The sequence below is a fragment of the Propithecus coquereli genome, unplaced genomic scaffold, assembly GCF_000956105.1.
Source record: "Propithecus coquereli isolate 6110/MARCELLA unplaced genomic scaffold, Pcoq_1.0 Scaffold9, whole genome shotgun sequence".
NCBI lineage: Eukaryota > Metazoa > Chordata > Mammalia > Primates > Indriidae > Propithecus > Propithecus coquereli.
In genome coordinates, this window is record NW_012155284.1 from 14,975,040 (window position 1) to 14,998,978 (window position 23,939).

The 23,939-nt window shown below is 35.4% G+C and overlaps 1 protein-coding gene across 1 annotated transcript in view; it reads left to right on the forward strand.

The window, feature by feature from the left end:
* The window catches only part of ADAMTS6 (ADAM metallopeptidase with thrombospondin type 1 motif, 6), a 302,363-nt gene that overhangs the window by 161,239 nt on the left and 117,185 nt on the right, over positions 1-23,939 (forward strand). The window contains exon 9 of the mRNA XM_012664545.1: positions 16,710-16,856. Within this exon, the coding sequence (XP_012519999.1) occupies positions 16,710-16,856 (147 nt within the window). The remainder of the gene's footprint in view (positions 1-16,709; positions 16,857-23,939) is intronic.

The following is a 23,939-nucleotide window of genomic DNA, read 5'->3' on the forward strand; positions in this document are numbered from 1 at the left end:
ACAAAATGGGAAGTATAAAGCACTTTTTGCTCCATACTATAGTCTTATGGTTGTCCCTTGGGCAGATTGAGATGAACTAGCTGCTTTTTTCCTGGAACACAATTTTTATTTAAAAGAAAATCCAAGAAACTATCAGTAGCTGGCAGAAATTTACTTGAAAATGAACAAATGAACCTGCTATTCAAGAAAAATAACTGACATTATTTGTTGTCAATGATAAAATTAGAGCTTTTGAACAAAAATTCAAATTTAGGAAAACATATCTGCCACCATTCTCTGGACAGCTTCCTAATACTTAAAGACTCTCCTGATGAGATTGGTGATATTAATGTAACAATATAAAAAGATCATTGATATGGTTTCAGAATCCATGTTGCAACTAACATTAAAAAACTACCAGTTGTCAAATACTATTATAGTACCAAAAAAAGATATCTGCAGTTATCTGAAAAGTCTATGAAAATACTCCTCCCTTTCCAACTACACATTTGTGTGAGGCCAGATTTTCATCTTATACTTTATCCAAAACAAAAATACCACAAGATGTTGAATTAAGAAGCAGATATGAGAATCCAGCTATCTTTGATTATGTCAGACACTAAAGAGATTAGCAAAAATGAAATAAAACAATGCTACCTTTCTCACTGAAATCTTTTATTTAGAAAAATATAGATATTTTTAATTTAAATGACTATGTTAACATATTGGGATCATTTAAAATGAATCATGCACTTAAAAGTTCTCAGTTTTAATTTTTAATATGATAAATATAACTAGATAAAACCTCATAAACAAAAGGTCTTTGGAGTCTTCAATATTTTTAAGAGTGTAAAAGATCCTACAACAAAATTCAGAAGTTGTTCTAGAGATATTCTTACATATATACAGGAGACATATTCAAGAATACTCATAGCAGCATTGTTCATAGCCCTATACTGGGAATCATCCCAAATCCATCATTACAAAATGGATAAATAAATGTTACATCTATTATACAATGAATTCCTATACAGCAGTAAAAATGAATGGTGTACAGCTAAACAGCTCAACAGAGAAGACCCTAACAAATTGTTGAATGAACAAAGCAAGTTATAAAAGAATATATACAAAACGATTCTACTTTTATAGATTTCAAAACGTAGCAGAATTAGCAAATATTGTTTATGGATGCATAGGAAATGATTGCCACAAGTCAGGCTAGTGACTCTTCCTCAGGGAAGGAAGAATATGATTGTGAAGGTGAACATGAGAGACTATTTTTCATTAATGTTCTATTTTTTTTTTTTTTTTTTTTGAGACAGAGTCTCACTGTGTTGCCCGGGCTAGAGTGCCGTGGCGTCATCTTAGCTCACAGCAACCTCAAACTCCTGGGCTCAAGCGATCCTCTTGCCTCAGCCTCCCGAGTAGCTGGGACTACAGGCATGCGCCACCATGCCCGGCTAGTTTTTTTCTATACATTTTTAGTTGTCCAATTAATTTCTTTCTATTTTTAGTAGAGACGGGGTCTCACTCTTGCTCAGGCTGGTTTTGAACTCCTGAGCTCAAACAATCCGCCCGCCTCGGCCTCCCAGAGAGCTAGGATTACAGGCGTGAGCCACCGCGCCCAGCCGAAATGTTCTATTTTTTAAATTTGGTAGAGATAGCATGGATGTTTGCTTTATAATTATTTTTTAAAACATATATCTATGTCTTATTTTCTTGTAAGTTTGTATGATTTAAAATATAATATGTATGTAAGAGACTAAAAATAACCTCACAAAAACAAACATAACCAACTAGAAAATATAATTGAGAAATAAGACAAGGGAATTAATTGGACCAGTGATCCAGTTTTACTTGTATGTATTGCCTACTGTGAAACTCAAAGAGTGTCAATAGGCTATAAAACTTTTACATTATTTTAAAACAAAACCGAAGTTTATCTCGTAGCAGTTTTTGTAAGAATAGCTCATGAAAGCTTGTTCCCAGAGTTCTTATTAGAAATGATTCTTATACACACTTTGGCTGGGTACAAGATTGAAGCACTACTCCATGGTCTGCTGGTGTTAAATACCACTACAGAGAAATCTGAAGCTACTCTAAATGTTTTACCCTTATAGGTAATTTATTCTTTGGCCCCGATTGCCCAAAAGATACTTTATTTTTTGAAGTCCTGTAAGTTTACTGGGATGTGGCTAAGTGTGAATTCATCCTGCATTAGTTTTTCCTAGGACATAGAATAGTTCAATTTTGATCCTATTTTAGCCAGTTTTATTTCTCGAACATTTTCTTGCATTGTATTTTAATACTTTTTTCTTTTTAAAATTATTTTGCTTCTCTTTTTTGTGGACAATAGTAATAAATATGTTGGATTCCTTTACTTTGATCTTTTTAAACTCTGTCCATTTTCATTTTGCTTGTTTTTCTCACTCCTGTGAGAAATGTTTTTAGCAGTTATCTAATTTTTTTGCTACCTCGATGTGGCCTTTTTCGTATGATGGGTTTTTTTTCTTGGCCCAGTTATTTTTTCTGGTAGCTCATATTCTCATCTCCTGCCTTACAATATCTTCCCTGATTGCTTATATATACATTAAGTTATTTTTATGAAATGATGACTTCATTGTTCAAATTCGTGGCAGTATGTGTCTAATTTTTATATTTTCTGTAGCAACATTTTTTCCATCAAATGTTCTTCATCTTCTATTTGTATTTCCTGTTCTTTTTTAAAAATTTAATATATTTATAGATCCATTTCTTATTCATTTTGAATTGTACATCTTTGAATGAGCTTGATTTGTCTGAAGTATTTACACAAGGTTTATGCTGGGTAGGGGCCAGAGCTACTTTCTCAGTAAGTAGTAATTTATTAATGATACAATATTTTATATGATTCAAGTTCTTTAACATTGTATTTTCTATAAAACTGCTGGTGAGGCAGAATCTCTCACTTTTTCTTACTGACAGACTACTGCTTCCCACAAAAATGGTTTGTTTGATTATCCATTTTGCTCAGCCTACCCTTCTTCTGACAACTAGAATAAAGGGGTATATTTCAAGAGTTTGCATCTTTATTCTAATTGTTCATAAGAGGGATTGTTGGTTTTGCTCCTGAGGTTGTTGCATTTAACGTTGAAGAAACATTCTCTGTTCACTTTAGCACAGATCTTCAGTTATTGGTGTCTTCTCTCAGTGTCCTTCTTCACTTCTCTTTGACTTTGTATTGAGCCATCCTTCCACACACATTATGATATTGTAGTTTATGGTTTTAGAAGTTTCCTACTTTTCATTAAATGTAGAGTTTGTGTTTCTTTTTTTAATTTTTTTTATTACCTTTGGGTAATATCTTAGGAGAGTGGTCCCCAACCTTTTTGGACCAGGGGTAGGGTCGGGGTGGGTGGGTGGTAGAGCTCAGGCAGAGATGCACGGCCTGTTTCCTAATAGGCTGTGTCCAGGGGCTTGGGGATCGAAGTCTTAGGGGGAACAGGAGGAAATTTTTTACTCAACGATTTAGAAATAATCAATGTTTTTTAAACTTTTGAGATATGAACAGAAATACTAAGACATTGGGAGATGCAATTTATTTTTTTTACTTGAATCTACTCAAAGATTTAATTGAAACTCTTCTATGTAGAATTTATCTCCTGGGAAGGAAACAAAATAAAAAGGCTTATTTTGTCTTAACAGATATTTTTGAGAATTTGGGCTTCATTTTCTAAAAAGTTAAGACTAAGTTGGAGTACTTTGCTTTCAGTACTACTTAACTTTCTATGATGATTATATTACCCTAATGAACTACAAACTTCTCCCTCTCATGCTCTTTCTCTCTCTCTCTCTCTCTCTCTCATTGGATTTGAGATTTGATTTTACCCTACTTAGAAACCAGTAAGTTGCCTATTACTGTCGCACGGATGTTGGCAAAAGATATTATATTTCTGGGTCAGAGGCAAAGGATTTTAATACAGTACAGCAAGCAGCATAAGCATTAGCATATTTACATTGGTTCCTCTTAGCCCCACATTCCACAGGGGTGGCACAATACTGCCCATAAAAATGCTGCACATGCAGGGTTTGCATCACAACTAAGAAACACTGAGCTTGGAGAATTTACAAACTTTATAGCAAGTAATAAGTTAACCTGTTCTTTGTCCAAGGGACATGTTACCTTACCTCTCAGAGTTACCCCACGGAATGGTCTGAGTAATAGAACAAGCGATCAGGGCCTTGCAGTCTTGGCTCACTCAACAAGATGTGGAAGATCACAAAATACCCAAAGACTGTCTCTCCTATCATCTCTGTATCTCTGTCTGTCACTTTCTCTCTGTCTTTGTGTTTCTAAAAGCCTCCACAAATGAGAATCATTAACTCTGTATAATCTGAATTGTTTTACTAAACACATAAAACCAACCATGGAGATGTTCTCTTATTACCACTGTTTACCCATTAACCCCCTAATTAGCCCCAGGTTTGCCAAATTCGCCTTTGTTTTGCCTCCTCTTCTTCTTTTAATTATTATCTTTGGAAACTCAAGAGCAGAGAGTGACTTAATTTTATCTCTCTCTTTCTCTTTTCTCTATTTATCTCTATAATTCATGGCAGAGCATCATTATTAGTATCAGTCCAAGCAAGGACCTTTCTTGTTTAATATCTGTATAAACATATATATATATATATTTCTATATTCCCATTTATCCCCTCCCACAGATAGCTAGTCTAACGAATTTGATATGTATCTTTGAATACATATGTATCCTTAATGAAATATTGCAGGTTGTTTTGTATTGTGTATGTGTTTACTGTTTAACTTTTAAGTTTGAAATTTTAGATTTACAGAAACGTTGCTATAGTAGAAAGATTTCCCATATGTCCTTCACCCAAATTCGTAAGTTGTTAATATTTTACAGCACTTGTTTCATCTCTTCCTTTATATGTGTGTGTGTGTGTGTGTGTGTGTGTGTGTATTTTTTTTTCCCCCTGAACTCTTTGAGAGTAAGTTGTAGACGTTATGGTCCTTATTACTAAAATTTCAGCATTTTTTTTTCCTGAGAACAAAAGATATTTTCCTATATAACCACAGTACAATTAGAAAATTTGACATTGATATACTACTATTATCTAATATACAGTCTATATTCAGATTTCATAAATTGTCCCAGCAATGTCCTTCACAACATTTTTTCTTCCTAATCCAGTTTCCATTGCATTTACTTGTGTTTCTTTAGTCTTTAATTTGGAATAATTTCTCAGCCCTTCTTTTGTCATTCAAGAGCATATATGTAACATTTGTTTCATTATATAATATAGTGCTAAAGACTTTGTTCCCTTTCTTAATTTTTTCACTTTTGTTAATATCTACTCATATATATGTGTAGACGTTTGTTGCTTCTAACTTCTGCTTTGTATTCCATAATATACATCTGTCAAAGTTTACTTACCCATTTCCTAGTGATAGACACCTAGATTGTCTTCAGCTCTTTGCTATCATGAATAATTCTGCCATAAACATTCTTGTATATATCCCTTTGAGAATATTTATGAGATATATATATGCAAGAATAGGATTGCTGGGTCATAATGTATATGGCTATTTAACTGATGAAGTTCTGATGAGTTGCTCTCCCAGAACAGCTGCTATGACCACACTTCAGCTGTTCTGCACTAAAGATACCTGTTTCTCTACACCGGTGGTGACACTTTGTCCTAGCTAATACCCTAATTTTTGCCAGTATGAGGGTTTTAAAGTGGCATCTTGTTTTATTTTCTCTGATCACTTATGAATTTTACTTCTTCTGCCAAACTCTTGAGTGATAGAGTTTCCAAGAAGGAACCTATCTTTAAAAAAAGAAATATATTTTGTACTCTAGCCTGATTAGCCTGGAGTTTTATACTCTGATCTCTGATCAGAGGGATCTTTGAAACTAATGTCATGAATGTCATTTTAAAAGTTCATTTCACTTTGTGTCACTGTTAATGACCCATTTGACATTGGCAGATCATTTCTGGGATGTCTTATGTTTAAAATATGGGCTACAATAATATATTCTCTTAGACAACTGAAACCTAAATCCTTCAGACAGCCATCTGCATCTCACAGCTGAACTGTAAGGATTGCTAGTAGAAATAGAACTCAGGATTTTCTCCTTCAGTACTTGTGTTCATTGGTTTTTAAAATCTTTTTGCTTATATACTTCTGAGGATTTTAAAAAATCATGTACTCTATTTTATATTTTTCAGTTGATATCTAAAATTTTTTTATGTCTAAGTGGTTGTAAAGGATAGAATTTCTAGGGTATTGCAAATCTTGGCATTTAAAAATAAAATTGGTGTATCCCTCTCTTAAATATATCTGATTTAATCTATATGCCATAACAATTAGGTAACTATCATTATATATTTTAAAAATACATGAACAAGTTCTATAGTCAAAACTTGCATCATTTTTCTCTCTTTTAATTCAATATGCTCATTCTCTTTCAGAATTTTATCTTAATGTATTTTTATATATCTTAATATATTTTATTTATTTATGTATTTAATTTCAGAATATTACAGGGGTACAAATGTTTTGGTTACATAATTGCTTTTGTAAAGTTTAAGTCAAAGTTATAAGTATGCCCATCACCCAGATAGTGTACACTGTACCCATTAGATATGATTTCACCCATCCCATCCTTCCCCCTCCTACTTGCTTAATTTAAACCTTTGAGTTTTACTTCCATGTGTGCACATGAGTGCTGATCAATTTGTTCCAATTTAATAGTGAGTACATGTGGTGTTTTTCCATTCTTGCAATACTTCACTTAGAATGGTCTCCTGGCCAGGCGCGGTGGCTCATGCCTGTAATCCTAGCTCTCTGGGAGGCCGAGGCGGGCGGATGGTTTGAGCTCAGGAGTTCGAAACCAGCCTGAGCAAGAGCGAGACCCCGTCTCTACTAAAAATAGAAAGAAATTAATTGGACAACTAAAAATATATAGAAAAAACTAGCCGGGCATGGTGGCGCATGCCTGTAGTTTCAGCTACTCGGGAGGCTGAGGCAGGAGGATCACTTGAGCCCAGGAGTTTGAGGTTGCTGCGAGCTAAGATGACGCCACGGCACTCTAGCCCGGGCAACACAGTGAGACTCTGTCTCAAAAAAAAAAAAAAAGAATGGTCTCCTATTTCATCCAGGTTGTTATAAAAGGTATTAATTTATCGTTTTTTATGACTGAGTAGTATTCCACGGTATACGTATACCACATTTTATTAATCCACTCATGAATTGATAGGCATTTGGGTTGATTCCACATCTTTGCGATTCTGAATTGTGCTGCAAAAAACATTCGAGTGCAAGTGTCTTTTTTATAAAATGTCTTTTTTTTCTTTGGGTAAATACCCAGTAGTGGGATTGCTGGATCAGATGGTAAGTCTACTTTTAGTTCTTTGAGCAATGCCATACTATTTTCCATAGAGGTTGTAGTAGTTTGCAGTCCCGCCAACAATATGTAAGTGTTTCCTTCTCTCCACATCCACACCAGTATCTATTGTTTTGGGACTTTTTGATAAAAGCCATTCTCAATGGACTTAGGTGATATCTTATTGTGGTTTTGATTTGCATTTCCTTGATAATTAGCAAGACTGAGCATTTTTTCATATGTTTATTGGCCATTGATTGATCTTTTGAGAAGCCTCTAATCATGTCTTTTGCCCACTTTTTAATGGGGTTGTTTGATTTTTTTCATGCTGATTTGCTTGAGTTCTTTGTAGATTCTGGTTATTAGCCCTTTATTGGATGTATAGCCTGCAAGTATTCTCTCCCGTTTTGTACATTATCTATTCACTCTATTGATTATTTTCTTGGCTGATCAAGTCTCATTTATTGATTTTTTTTGTTGTTGTTGTTGCTGTGGTTTGCCTCTGGGGTCTTCTTTATAGATTCTTTACTTAGGCCAATATTTAGAAGAGTTTTTCCAACATTTTATTCAAGAATTCTTATAGTTTCATGTCTTAGGTTTAAGTCTGTTATCCATTTTGAATTAATTTTCATGAGTGGTAAGATGTAAGGATCCTGTTTCAGTCTTCTACATGTCGCTATCCAATTTTCCCAGCACCATTTATTGAATAGGGATTATTTTCCCCAGTGTATATTGTTATCTGCTTTGTCAAAAATCTGATGGCAGCATGAGAATGGTTTTATATCTGGGTTCTCTGTTCTGATCCATAGGTCTGTGTCTCTGTTTTTGTGTCAGTACCATGCCATTTTGGTTACTATAGCTTAAAGTCTTTTAAAATGATGCCTCCTTTTTTTTTTCCTTTTGCTTGAGGTTGCTTTGGCTTTTCGGGCTCTTTTCTGGTTCCATACGAAGCTCAGAATTATTTTTTCTAGATCTGTGAAAAATGACGTTAATATTTTAATGGGGATTGCATTGAATCTGTAAATCACTTAGGGTAGTATAGACATTTTAACAATGTTGATTCTGCCGATCTGTGAGCATGATATGTTTTTCCATTTGTTTACATTTTCTGGGATTTCCTTCCTCAGTGATTCATAGTTCTCCTTGTAGAGGTCTTTCACCTCCTTGGTTAAACATATTTCTAGGTATTTTATTTTCTTTGTAGCTACTGTGAAAGATAATGAGTCTTTGGTTTGATTATCAGCTTGACTGTTGTTGGTGTATAGAAATGCTACTGATTTGTGTTCATTGACTTTGTATCCTGAGACTTTGCTGAATTTATCAATTCCAGTAGGCTCTTGGCAGAATCTTCAGGGTTTTCTATATACATGATCATATCATCAGTGAAGAGCTATAGTTTGACCTCCTCTTTCCCCATTTGGATACCCTTGATTTCCTTCTCTTGCCTGACTGCTCTGGCTAGGACTTCCAGCTCCATGTTGAATAAAAGTGGTGACAGTGTGCAACCTGGTCTACTTCCAGTTCTAAGTGGGAATGCTTTCAACTTTCCCCATTCAGTATGCTGTTGGCTGTGGGTTTCTCATATGTAGCTTTTATAATTTTGAGGTGTGTTCCGTCTATGCCTGTTTTGTTAAGAGTTCTTATAAATGGGTGCTGGATTTTGTCAAATGGTTTTTCTACATTTATTGAAATGATCATATGGTCTTTGTTTTTGCTTGTGTTTATATGGTGGATCACATGTATGGATTTATGTATGTTGAACCATCCTTGTATCCCTGGGATAAAGCCCACTTGATTGTGGTGGATTATTTTTTTTGATGTGCCACTGAATTTTGTTTTCTAGAATTTTATTAAGAATTTTTGCTTCTGTATTCATAAGACATATTAGTCTGTAGTTTTCTTTTTTTGTTACGTCCTTTCCTGGCTTTCATATCAAGGTGATACTGGCTTCATAGAATGAATTGGGGAGGATTCCTTTCTTCTTGATGTTATGAAATAATTTCTGTAGTATGAGTGGGTTACCAGTTCTTCTTTGTAGGTCCAACAACGCTCAGCTGTGAAACCATCTGGTTTATGACTTTTTTTTGTTGAAATATTTCTTATTGCTGCTTCGATTTCGTTGCTTGTTATTGGTCTGGTCAGGAGTTCTATTTCTTCCCAACTGAGCTTTGGGAGGTTGTGTGTTTCCAAGAATTTGTTCATTTCCTCAACATTTTCAAGTTTATGTGCATAGAGATTTTTATATTAATAGTATTCAGAGATGATATTTTGTATTTCTGTGTTACCAGTTGTAACGTCTCCTTTTCATTTCTGATTGAGCTTATTTGGGTCCTTTCTTTTCTATTTCTGGTTAATCTAGCAAATGGCCTATCAATTTGGTTTATCCTTTTAAAGAACCAACTTCTTGTTTCATTAATCTTCTGTATAATTTTGTTATCAATTTCATTTTGTTCTGCTCTGACCTTAGTTATTTCTTTTCATCTTCTGGGTTTGGGATTGGTTTGCCCTTTCTTTTCTAATTCCTTTAGATGATTCATTAGATTGTTGATTTGTGATCTTTCTGTCTTTTTGATGTAGGCATTTTAAGGATGTCAGTTTTCCTCTTACAACTGCTTTTGCTGAATCCCACAGATTTTGATAACTTGTATCCCCTTTGTCATTTAGTTTGAGGAATCTTTTGATTTCCATCTTAATTTCCTCCTTGACTCAATAATCTTTCAGCAGTAGGTTGTTTAATTTCCATGGCTTTGCATAGAGTTGAATTTTTCTGTTGGGGTCGATTTCTAATTTTATTCCACTGTGCTCTATGAAGATATATGGTATAATTTCTGTTTTTTTGAATTTGTTTAGACATCTTTTGTGGCCTAAGATGTGATCAATCTTAGACAATGTTCCATGTGCTGACGAGAAGAACATATATTCAGTAGTTTTGGAGTAGAAAGTTCTGTAAATATCTGTTAGGCCCATTTGTTCTAGAGTCCCATTTAAGTCCAGTTTTTCATTGTTTATTTTCTGCTTGGAGGATCTGTCCACTTCTGTCAGTGGGGTGTTGATGTCCTCAGCTATTATGATGATGCTGTTTATCATCACTTTGTTTAACTCTAGCAGAGCTGGCTTTATGAATCCAGGTGCATCTGTACTAGGTACATAAATATTTAGGATTGTTATATCTTGTTGAATTGTTTCCTTTACCATTATATAATGGCCATCTTTGTCTTTCTTTACTATTGTTGATTTCAGGCCTATCTTATCTGATATGAGAATGGCTATAACAACTTCTTTTAAATTTCCATTTTCATGGAATATTTTTTTCCTCCCTTCACCTTGAGTCTGAATGAGTTTTTGTGGGTTATATATGTTTCTTGGAGAGAGCAGATACTTGGCTTGTATTTTTTTTATCCTTTCAGCCAGCCTGTGTCTCTTGAGTGGGGAATTCAAGCAAATCACATTTATTGAAAGAATTAATAAGTGGGGTATATTTCTGTTCACCCTGTTGGGTAGAACCTGATTGCTTTGTTTTACCTCTTCAGCCATTATGGTGTATGAGTTCTGAGCTTTAGCTTTTGGGGGATTTTAAACTAGTGGGTGTCTATTGTGCTGATCAGTGTATAATGCAGTTCTGAATACTTCCTGTAGGGCAGGTCTGGTTTTGACAAATTCCCATAGTATTTGCTTGTGTCTGAGAAAGTCTTTATTTCTCCCTCATATATAAAACTTAGTTTTTCAGGATACAAGATTCTAGGCTGGCCATTATTCTGTTTAAGAAGATTGAGAATTGGGCCCCAATCCCTTCTGGCTTGTAAGGTCTTAGTTGAGAATTCTGCAGTTAGCCTGATGGGTTTTCCTTTGTTAGCTACCTGATGTTTTTACCTTACAGATTGCAGAAGTTCCTCTTTCATGTTAACTTTGGTGAATCTGATGACTATGTGTTGTGGTGATTGCTGCTTTGCAATGAATCTCTCAGGAGTTTGTTGAGCTTTTTGTACCTGGATATCTAAATTTCTAGCAAGACCAGCGAAGTTTTCCTCAATTATTTCCTTAAACAGGTTTTTCAACCCTTGTGTATTTTCTTCTTCAACCTCAGGGATGCCTGTGATTCTTATTTTAGGCTTCTTTACATAATCCAATATTTCTTGTAGGCTTTGTTTGTTCCGGTTATTTTTCTGTTTCTTATCTTTGACTGACTTGTTTAATTCAAAGATGCTGTCTTCAAGCTCTGAGATTCTTCTGTTGGATCTAGTCTATTCTCAAAACTTTCCACTGTGTTTTATATTTCCTTTAATGAATTTTTCATTCATTTCCTGTACTATTTTTGTGGTTTCTTTGTGTTGGGCTTTCCATTTTCTCTTGTATTTCATTGAGTTTCCTTATAATCCATATTTGGAACTCTATCAGTCATTTCAATATTTTCATTTTCTTTGGTATCTATTGTTAAGGAGTTATTGTTTTCTTTTGGAGGTGTCCTTTCACTCTGATTTTTCATATTTCTGGAGTTCTTTAGTTCTTTCACTGATTCCTTTTCATCTGGTCTCTCAATTGAGACCTGAGGGTACTAGGCCTGGCTTGCAGGCCTGGCTTGGCGTCCCCAAAGATTGATCCCTGGCAAGGAGAGGAGTGCTGGTCCCGAGTTGCCTATGGGATGTTCGAGTAGGTTTGATGATCCTCTCGGGTTGTCTCTGACCTGCTGTCTTCACCTCTTCCCAGCAGTGTGAATTGGGTTTGGTCCCCCAGCTTAATCTCCAAGATGGCAGGTGGTACTTGTGAGTACAAATCAGCCACACCTGTTTGCTTGATTTGGAAGGCACTATGCTGAACTATAGAGTTGTTCCCCTTGTCATTGGTTGATATTTGTGTGGAAGAAGAGGCTTCCGGGATGTTCTTACCATACCGTGGTAAGCTCTGGTCCCCCAGGTGGGGCACACAAGTGCTCAAGCTTTAGGAGGGACTCTGTATCTCCCAGGGGGTTGCTTGATCTATACTCCCACTGAGGTGGGCGGAGGAACAAAGCAGATGGCAGAGCAAATCGTGGCTATATTTCAAGAGCCTACAATACAAGGCTTTGCAGAGCCTCCTTGGGGCTCAGCAGTTGCTTTTCCAGTTGCTAGGGGGAGCCACTGGAATGAGGTTTAATACAAGCTCTCCAAACTTCAGGAAGCCTGTTCCCGAAGGAGGGACCTAAATGCTTGAATGCTAAGGCTCTGGGCAGGGCTCTTTCTTCCCTTGTCCACTAGCACAGTTTCTCTGCAGGAAGGGCTGAGCACCCTCCCAAATTGCTGCTCCCTGGAACCCTACTGCACACTCCGGTCAGACCAGTCCATGTGAGTTCCCTCACCACCTGAAACCAGCCCCCCAGTCCGTGTGTCTGACTCACTAGCGTGCATCTCCACAAAACAATGGTGGGCAGGGAGTTCCCCAGCTGTGCACTCCTATTCCACCGCAAGTCCCCAAAGGGATAGTAGTGGGCTCCTCTGTCTACAGGGACCTTAGCTAGAGGCATGCTCCCACCAGAGAGAAGCAGCCACTCACAAGTTTCTTGGCTCAAGCTGCACTCCCTATTGTAATGAGTCAGGAGAGGGGTCAGCCAGTGGGTCTGAGGCGTTTGGTTGTCATGGAACCAGAAGCTATGCTGTTTTTCTCCAATTGCCACACTCCCATCCACTATGGCAGCTCGCCTGCACCGGGATGGGGTGGATGCTCACGGATCCCTGTTCCTCAATACCCCATCACACTCTCCTGTAGGATATGTCCAAGGGCTCCCTCACCACTCAAGTGCATGTCTGAAACCTCTTCTCTGCATCTCTCTTCACCACTCCTGTGTCCAGGGCCACTGGTGCCAATCACACAAAATGTAAATGGGCAGGTAACTCTCAAATTGTGATGGGCTCACTCTCTCTGAGGTCAGCCTGGAGTGGGCAGCTGCCATAGAGAAGCAGCTGCTCCTGAGTTTCTCCATTCAAGTTACTCTTGTGGTTTCAATGAGTGGGGGAGAGGCTGTGGCTCCCAGTTGGCCTGAGGTCTGACTACTTGCTTGGATGCCAGGAGCAAAAGAGGAACTGTCTAGGTGTAAAAAAGCCGGCACTCCACTCTCTTGTGGCACTCTCCCATATGTGCCCCTTATGGGTGCCCAAACTCTTGGGGCTTACTGGTTCACCCCACTGTTCCTAATTAGCCTCCATACCTGGGCTCATGGAGGCTGGAAAAGCCTTCAATATACTTTGTGTCCTGCTACTCACCAAAGGCACATAGGTGGGGCAGGGGAAACCCCCTTCACCCTTTCTCTGGGCTCCAAGCCTCTCTGGGTTTGATCCTCAGGGCTATCTTGTTCTTTCCACCCTCCTCTTTCTCAGCTTTGCAGCTTTCCTCCATGGGGTTCCCAGTCATGTTTGTCAATTTTCTCTGTGATCCACACCTGTGCTCCTCAGTCCAGTAGCCCATCTTCCAGCTGAGACAGTCTGACAAGCAATGTCTCTAGTCAGCCATCTTGGCTTCTCCTATCCTAATATATTTTGAAAAATATTTTTATGCTTATGAGTATTTTCAAGTTATACGCTGTATCATATATCTCTAGAACAAAAACGTATAAATTAAAATTACATTAAAAATTTTTCTGGCCGGGCATGGTGGCTCACGCCTGTAATCCTAGCACTCTGGGAGGCCGAGGCGGGCGGATTGTTCTGAGCTCAGGAGTTCGAGACCAGCCTGAGCAAGAGCGAGACCCTGTCTCTACCAAAAAATGGAAAGAAATTAATTGGACAGCTAAAAATATAGGTAGAAAAAATTAGCCGGGCATGGTGGCGTGTGCCTGTGGTCCCAGCTACTCGGGAGGCTGAGACAGTAGGATTGCTTGAGCCCAGGAGTTTGAGGTTGCTGTGAGCTAGGCTGATGCCACAGCACTCACCCCAGGCAAGAGAGTGAGACTCTGTCTAAAAAAAAAAAAAAAAATTTTCTGTTGTCATAAAAAGATTTTCTTCTGTATTTAATGTACATTACATAATTATTAGTGTTTGATTGAAGGAACACATATTACAAATTTTGATAATTAAATATAAAAGCAAATGTTTTACTAGAACATGTATCTTTAATTAGTTGTATTTTTTTCAGTTACTGCACTTATCTCTGTATTGCTAGAATGAGGCGAGATTTCAGCATCAATTTGATTTCTATATTTTGTTTCTATTGATGTGAATGCTTATTCACAAAAGTAGACAAGTATAAAAGGAGTTTATTATAGAAATATCACCCAATTCTTTCATCTCCTTTGAATTATTTATCAAAACATAACCATGGTATCTATCATCAAAAAATAGTTATTAGCTGTTAATTTGATTATATCCTCCTGCAAACTTGATGAAAGTAAGCAATTGAAAATCACCTGATACAGTTTAATTAAAACCAATCATTAAAAGTCATTCTCTTACACAGACACTAGAAACAATGTTTCTAGTTGTCTCTTTTCTTAGCACCCATATTTTTATACTCCAAGGCAATACACTATTGTAAAATTATGGATGGGTGAAAGATAAGCTTTTCTTTTGTAAGATCAGAAAATACGATTTCAAAAGTGGAAGTTTTACTTTTTTTAGGAAAGAGTATAGAAGTAAGTTGAGGATCTCAAAATTGATTCTCTTAAAGCCTGTCTTACACCCATCTTAACATGACACAGAGGTATGTATAAGACAATTACTAAAAGGAAATAATGTTTTTAAAGCTATCATTACTTTTAAATCATAGTAGTATTAACACAGCATCAACTTTTGAAAGAAATAAGGGATATTAATTTTCTTGAATTACACATTTATACTACTTAGCTCTGTATGTAAATCTGTTGTTTATTTTTTGACACGATATAGGTCTGATTCAACACACTTGAAACTTCACCTTCAAATTCCTAGAAGGCCATTCAGAGAGGTTGACTCCAGTATGTTAATGTCAAACTAGAATATTAAATATTGATGATCTTGGAAGGTTATTCGATGTTTTAATTTAGAGCTCTGTATACTCATATACTTCTTCTCTTTCTTTGCTTATGTTGGTTCCTCCACCTGAATTACTAACTCCTCCTCCCTGTCCCCCATATGTGAACATATATGTTTTCATTATAGCTGTTTTTATATTGTACTTATAAAAGCCAATTCATTCTGCTATCTAAACATGTCTCAAATCTAAGCTCACCTGTTTATCCAGTGCCCTAATGCAGACCAAAATCATTTTTCAATTGGTAATGATCTTCTGACTGCTCTCCCGGCTCCATTCTTTTCCCACTTCAATATCTCTACCGTAGAGTTACTATAATGACCTGTCTAAAATATGGATCAATTCCATATTCTCTGACTCAGAAATCTTCAGTTGCTCTTACTTACAAATCTCCCATATTTCTATGCTGCCAAGAGGACAGATATGAATATTTACTTCCATTAATTATCTTATACTTATCTATTCTCAACCACATTTCCAGACTTTTTCTCCAGCAATTGTCCTCATCTGTTTTATACTCAAGTCACATTTCCTTGAACACATATCATGGTGCCTGTGTTAGAATGTCACAATGGAGACATCACTTTATTTTTTAAGTAATATTCAACCTTCTGGCTACTTGTGAAGAAAAGTTAAAATGTATTCATATTAAGCGGGTCAACCATTTCATAAAAAAATACTTATTGAAATGTGTTTTTAGTCACATTGTTAGCTATACTACATAGGAAAAAAATGACAAATAAAATCTTTGAAAAATGAAGGGAGACTATGACAAAGAAAAACCATTATCCTTAAGTATGTCAAGTTTTTTCAAAAGGTGTTTTGAAAACGCACATACATACAAATAATGTGTATTTAATTCTCCTTTATCAATATTAATAAGAAAAAGGACTTCTGTGTTTGGCCTATAACCTAGAACTCAATGGATCATAGCTTTCTATTTATAGTTCCCTTTTGGATTGAGCATTGTGAGGTAGGATGAACACTGGCATGTTAAAAGGCAGTTTCTACTAACAATATGAACTCTGATCTTTAATAGGTCCTTAATCTTTGCTAAATCTGTTTTCTCATCTGTAAAGTGAGGATTAATATATATTCCCCTTTCTGCTCAAGAAGAGATTAAATAATGTGAGATAACATGAGAATATATGATAAATTTAAAGGTATTTAGATATATATCATTAAATTATTCCTTAGTCTCTTTAACTTTAATCATATGTTTCTTTAGAGGATCTGGTGTATCTTGATGGAAGGCATATGTTGATAAGCCTAATAAATGGCCAAAATGAGGAAATAAAGGATGTGTTGGAGTTTGTTTATTTTTTTTTTCTTATTTCTTTCTTTTATGTTTCTTCTGTGTTAAAACAGTTTTGGTATGAACCATGATGGAATTGGAAATTCTTGTGGGACAAAAGGTCACGAAGCAGCAAAACTTATGGCAGCTCACATTACTGCAAATACCAATCCTTTTTCCTGGTCTGCTTGCAGTCGAGACTACATCACCAGCTTTCTAGAGTAAGTAATCTCTGGAGAGTGATGATAAATTGCTCCAGAAAGTAAGCCATTGGTAGAAGCCTAATATGTAGTGCTTCAAACTTTGCATAATGAATAACTTTTTTAAGTCCCAGTGATATTTCAACTGTTCCCCAAATACTTTAATATATCATTGTAACATTTTTTTTCTTCAAATAGAACTTATTGAATAGATTAGAGGAAATGGAGCAAGGATGTAAGTGGGGTTGATGATGTGAGTGTTACAATTGTTCAATAAATGGGAAACAATTTCAGAAAGAATTTAGGTTTATGTAATTTAATAGCACATAGGCCAAGCTTTAATTCAGTGATTATATATTTCATTTTGTTGGTGAAGAAACTGAGTTCTGTAGGAGAGCCAAAGTATCTAATAGTAACAAACAACAACAACAAAAAACCAAACATCCAGGAATTGAGAACTTAGAGAAAAGGTTTTGTCTTTGAAAATTTATTAAGCAATCCATCTTTTCTACAGGTTGGGAACTTATGCTCTGGTCCTTTAATGGATATTCACAGAGTCTGGTTTTTAAATGTGAAGAATATAAATTAGCTCAGGTATAACCATGTTTTGGAAAGCAGATGTTCTTCCACATCTGACCTGCATAGGGCTTCAGGACTGGACTTTGGAAACTGATAGACGTGGGTCTCACTTTCTAACTGTGTGACTTAGGCCATGTTACTTACTTAACATTTCTAATCTTTAGTATCCTTATTTGTTAAATGAGTTTAAGTCATAATACTTACATGATCAGGCATTATATATATAATAGTCTATCATGCTATCATATATAAACACTTAATAGACATTCATTAAATGGTAAATATCATTATTTTAAACAATATCAAGGTTTCAGTGCTTTATTGCTCTACCATTATCTTCAACTGTTTTGTGTAATTTTTTTCTTGGGGAGGAGAGATTAAACGCTTTGTGAAAAAGTGAAGCATACATAAAATACAGGCAAACAATGGAAATTCTTTTTAAAATTTGGCTTTGTTCCAAGTTTATATTAATGTGATTACATTGTAAAATTTTAAAAATTCAGATAGGTTATGTAGGGTAACATTATTCATTAAAATTACCCTTCTTATCTTGTAGTAGCCTGATCTTATTTTGAAAACTTACAATTACATATTTTTAAAAGACCACAAACAAGAAATTTTAAATTACCTAGCACAGTGCTTTACTCTAAAATCAAAAGATAAATCTTCAAAATAGGCTCTTTTAAATTAATTAATGTAATTATAAAGTTGAAGGAATTGGAAATTTATTTCAGAAGGCAGTTCTTCTTTTATAACCTAACAGTTTTTAATCTTAGTAATAGATAATTATAACATTATACTTACCTAGTATGAAAACTGAGTGAAGTGCTATAAAGATAGACCACGGAGAATTTGTATGACATCTTTTAGTAGTTCTAAATACAAAGCACTAGCAATATCATTTTCCAAGATGGTTTTTTTTTGAGACAGAGTCTCACTCTGTTACTGGGATAGTGTGCCGTCGCGTCAGCCTAGCTCACAGTAACCTCAAACTCCTGGGCTTAAGCGATCCTTCTGCCTCAGTCTCCCAAGTAGCTGGGACTACAGGCATGCGCCACCATGCCCGGCTAATTTTTTCTATATATTTTTCGTTGTCCAGCTAATTTCTTTCTATTTTTAGTAGAGATGGGGTCTCACTCTTGCTCAGGCTGGTCTCAAACTCCTGAGCTCAAACGGTCTGCCCGCCTCGGCCTCCCAGAGTGCTAGGATGACAGGTGTGAGCCACCGCAGCCAGCCCCCAAGATGGTTTTAATGACATCATTTAACTAAATTTCAAACGTTGTTGAAGATCTGCTCTCCCCAGAAATCAAGTCAGATCTGGAATTTCTCCCTGGACTTGGCTTATGTTTCCATAACCGAGTCTGAATGTCTATCACCAGAAAGACAAACTGTATAACATACTCAGGATTCCTGTACATTTTTGATGGCTGCCATTTTCTTGGTTTTTTTTTAAATTACCGTTTTCTTTTCTCCTCTATCCTGTTTCTGTCCCATTGCCTATTGCACAGCTCATTTGCTAGTACTATCCCTGTATACTAAATACAAGGATCAGTTTCGATCTCCTGCCAGATCCTGCCTGGTTGAAACCATATTAAGGCTGTTAAGACACTCCAAAAGGAAATCCCTCAATTGCTGGTAAAATGCAGTTAAGAAATCACCACTAGTTTGGTGAGGGATGAAAAATTATTACTAGTTGCAATAAAGTATTTCATTGAATCAATTTAAAGAATTAATTTAAAGAATTAATGCTTCAAAAAGCATTATTTAAGCTTTATTGCCTCTTTGCATTTCGTATATGTTAGCACGATTAGTGTTGACAGGGTTATAATGAGCTTATTTATCCTGTATTTTATAAAAATATTTCTCTCGTGTATCCTCATGGGAATGTTCACAAAGTTAAACCATTAATAAGAGATAGATGTGAAAGACAATGGGTAGGAAAAGTTGGCTTTTTTCCCCTTCTTTAGTAATAAACTAAACAAATCTGATTATAATCTGACCAAGCAATAAAGGATTTTTTTTTTTTTTTTTTGAGACAGAGTCTCACTCTGTTGCCCTGGCTAGAGTGAGTGCCGTGGCGTCAGCCTAGCTCACAGCAACCTCAAACTCCTAGGCTCAAGCAATCCTACTGCCTCAGCCTCCCGAGTAGCTGGGACTACAGGCACGCGCCACCATGCCCGGCTAATTTTTTCTGTATATTTCTAGTTGTGCAATTAATTTCTTTCTAATTTTTAGTAGAGACGGGGTCTCGCTCTTGCTCAGGCTGGTCTCAAACTCCTGAGCTCAAACAATCTGCCCGCCTCGGCCTCCCAGAGTGCTAGGATTACAGGCGTGAGCCACCGCGCCCGGCCAATAAAGGATTTTTAAACAGAGGTCCTTTAAAGTGGTCACTTCACTGGAGCACAAAGACATAATAGTAACTTTGTTGAATTTTCTTTGTCCTTTTTATTAATGCAGTGAACTTAATTGTTTTAACAGCTATGCGTGATATTTTTAAAAATCCAGTGATATTTTGATCAGGGATTGAGGTTACATTTATGTTTTATAGTTGGCTCAAAAGACTCATAACATTTTATTTTAGCTTCTCTTCTCAAGAAAAAGAAATCTTGAAAGATGAATTGTTTAGGAACTGCAGCCCAGCCAACAAAACGCATACCTTTCTCTACTTAGTGACTGTATAGGCCAAAGATGATGGTAGATTTTAACAATGAGCTTTCTATGATTTATAGAGATTCACTATGTGAAATTTCACTATGTGAAATGAAAATTTCACTATGTGAAAACAATTCCATGGCCTTTAAATACCAATAGAATACAGAGTCTCTCGTGTCATTCTGAAACACTAGATGCTATTGATAAATCAGGAGATGGTGTTTACCAACTCCCAATATTTTTTTTCAGATTTCTTAAACTCGGTGATTCAATAAGTGGTTCATGAATCGCCAGAAGCCGTCCAGATTAAATAATAAAGAACCCATTTCCGTTAAAATGGACGTGTTATGCCAGCTTCTGATGTTTTCCGACGACGGCTTTGCAGGTAGTGTCTTTCCTATCTGCCTGCGGGACTTTATTTATTTATTTAGAAAATAGAGAAAGATGAACCTGGTATTATGGCTCATACTGACTGATGACTATGGGCTAATTTACCAGGCAGTGGAAGGCAGCCAGAAGTAATTTAAGCCAGTTTTTCATACATTTTCCACCACTTAGCAATAGTACAGAGTAATTTCATATAGTTTTCAAAAATTACGGGGCTCTGTGAATCAACTCTTGCTCTATGAAAATTAAAGTCTGTTAAATTGTTTGAACTGTCAAAGATTCATATCAAAATTTCTTACAGTTCCAAATTAAATACATAGTAGCCATTTTCACAGAGAGGATGGAAGCTGAACCCATTAAGAGAGGCAATGTTACTGTCAAAGGTGAATTAGGAAGAAAGCTGAGAGTAGAGCTACAAGAGAAGTGATATAAGATGAACAAGATGACCAAGGCACTTTCATTTCCTCTCTAGCAATTACCTTTAAAGATCAACATCAGTCTATTAGATGGAAAACTTTCTTTATAGGTGGGACCTTTTTTTAAAATGTAGAATCCAAGAAAGAGCTTGGCAAAACAGGTTTCTCCTCCTGTTTATCTGACACATTTTGGGAACTTTGCTCTAACCATAAATATCTTTGAGACAAAGTCATAACTATATTTGGGGAAAAAAAGAATAAACCACTGTCAGTACAATATTTGTATCCTCAAAGCTTCAAGTTCAATTATATTCAAGCACCCTAGTCATACAGAGAGTGAGAGAAAAAGATTTGACTTTAGAAGGCAATAAATTGTTAGTTTCATGAAGATTGATGAAACAGTTTATGAGAACATAGTAGATAAGACACTTAACTTGCTATAGATGATATCAACTTAATTCATTTTTGCTTAATTTATGTGTATCAGCACAACTTTGTGGAAAAAAATGGGAGGTGGCATTAAATGTTAACTTTTTGTTGTTGTTGTTAAGAGACTAAGATATGTACAGGGTTATTTAGAAAGATTCATTTTTTACATTGACTCCCTCTGTTATAGACTAAAAGTCCATACTTTACAGTATAATTGTTTTAGTGAAAATAAATCTAAAATCACAATTAGGAGTATGTCCTCATGCATTCTGGAAACAAAGCCAGGAGTGCAGTTTTACACAGGGATCTGTAAATTTTAGTTGAAGACTGAACTCTGGCTCATATTCCTATATTCAAGGCTAATTTTTGGACTATGTAAATAAGACCTCTCTAAATTAAAAGTAGAATACAAAAAATATGACTTTCTTATCATGCTGCAAAGATTTCTGGAAATATAAATATACTTTGATTTACTATGAATTTCATAATCAAGGAAGAGGCATATTCTTAAACCAATACATATTTTTTTGCTTTGTCTTAGAAACATAACAAAAGTAGAGTCTGTAAATTCAATAATTATCTATAGTGCTGTAGATATAGGGTTGGGTTTTTATTTTTTCTGCCAGTCATGGTCATGTGGCCTGACAGCTGCGTGCACTATGACAGCAGGTGGCTAGAGTTGGGTTTTTTGTTGTGAAATATATGCTGCTAGGAAATAATCATAGATCTACTATATACAGTTTTGGTCTGGACAAGTATACCTATGCTTAACAATAGTAAGTTATAATAACTTCTCATAAATGGAGACTAACAGTATTCTACATTTAATTTATTAATGAATGATGTTTATGTTTTCTGAGTGGAAAAATTTGCATATGACACCAAGGCACAAATCATCTGTGTTTTAAAAGTGTTATTTAATGAGAAAATTCAAGAAGATTTGTATTTAATATCACTACAGTACTATTAGTATTTCGGTAGTAACATAATTAACACTAGGTTCAGCATTGTAAGAATTGTATAGTTATATCTCATTTAGCTAGGACCCTAGATTAAATAAAAATCTCCCATAATTTCTATTTTTTAAAATGAGATAATTATAAAGTATAAAACAATAACTCATACCTAGTATTTTATGAAAGGAAAAACATTTACACATATGTGAATGTACAAAAAAACATCCATATCAGGGTAATTTACAGTTGTCAGAAATTGGAAATAATCCAAATGTTCATTAATAGAAGAACAGATAAATATAATTGTTGCATAGTACTAAATAGAATATTAAAGAACAATAAAAATGAACAGGATATAGTTACAACAACATAAAAGTATCTCATATTCACAATATTGAACTAAAGAATAAAGTTACAAAAGAAAACCTACAGTATGACTCCTTATATATAAAGTCCAAAAACAGGCAAATAAATAATTGGGAAGTAAAATTATTAAGAAAAGCAAGGAAATTATTATCATAAAAAATCAGAATCGTAGTTACCTCGGAGGGGTGGGAATGAGAGGTGTGATTGGAATTGAGCACTTGGGAATTTTCATAGGAAAAAAAATAAGGAAAATCACTTCCAGGGTTAAATATGCATCTCTCAAATCCATGTCCTCTACCTTCTGTACCTGTATCTATGTTTCGTAATGGTAATTGATGACCAGAGGCATGAAAATATCCAGACTTATTAGTTTCTAAGAATTAATTAATGTTTATGATCTATAGACTTAACTACTTGAAAATAGTAGCAAAATAGCAAATTTTAGTAACATGCAAAAAAGCATTTTTGTGGCTTACCCCTCAGTTAACAATTAAAATATGAAAATTTTCCCATCCCTCAAATATTTTAATTGAGGTTTTACTATATATACCAGATATGGTTACTAAGAGATTTTGCACTGCATGTGTAGAAATGTAGAAACAATTTAAACCAGCCTTGCAGATATCCCCACACTTGCTTTATGAGAAGACGTTTGACTTATAAGCCTTGCTAATTTCTACAAATATAGCCAAACCCATTTCAAAAGGCCTTCATTGATTCGATGTTCCTAAATACAGGTTCATTTTTTAAAGATCCATATGGTTTTCCCTTATATTTTATTTCATGTAGTGTTTTATTCTTCTGTAAAAATACACTAGAAATGGGGAGCAAGACTTGCCTAGACCACATTAATACAAAGCAATAGGTGCTTCCAAAGAACTGAAACAAAAATACACTTTTGGAATAAACTTTCTCAGAAGAGTTTTGGCCACAGGTGCCAACAGTACATGATATTCTTGGTGTCTGAAGGCCCTTGCAATGGTCATCTGATTTGGTTTTTTTTAAACAACATGAACTATGATTAGAAGACCATTAATACCTTGAAACAAGAACTTTAAATAAAATAATTATTCTTGCTTCCTTCTGAGGTAAGCCAATTTTCAGTATGCCATGAGGAAAAACTTTTTTCCTAAGGGTATCTATTTTTAAACCCTTTTTTGGGGTCCAGATAGTTCTTCCTCTAAATGTTTAGGTTAATTTTCTGTATTTCTAAAAGTAATTATATATATAATCATTTTTAATACATGCTAAGTTGGTGCCACATAGGCAAATATATCCTATACTTTTTTGTGATGCCATTTGGTAAATATTTGTTACCT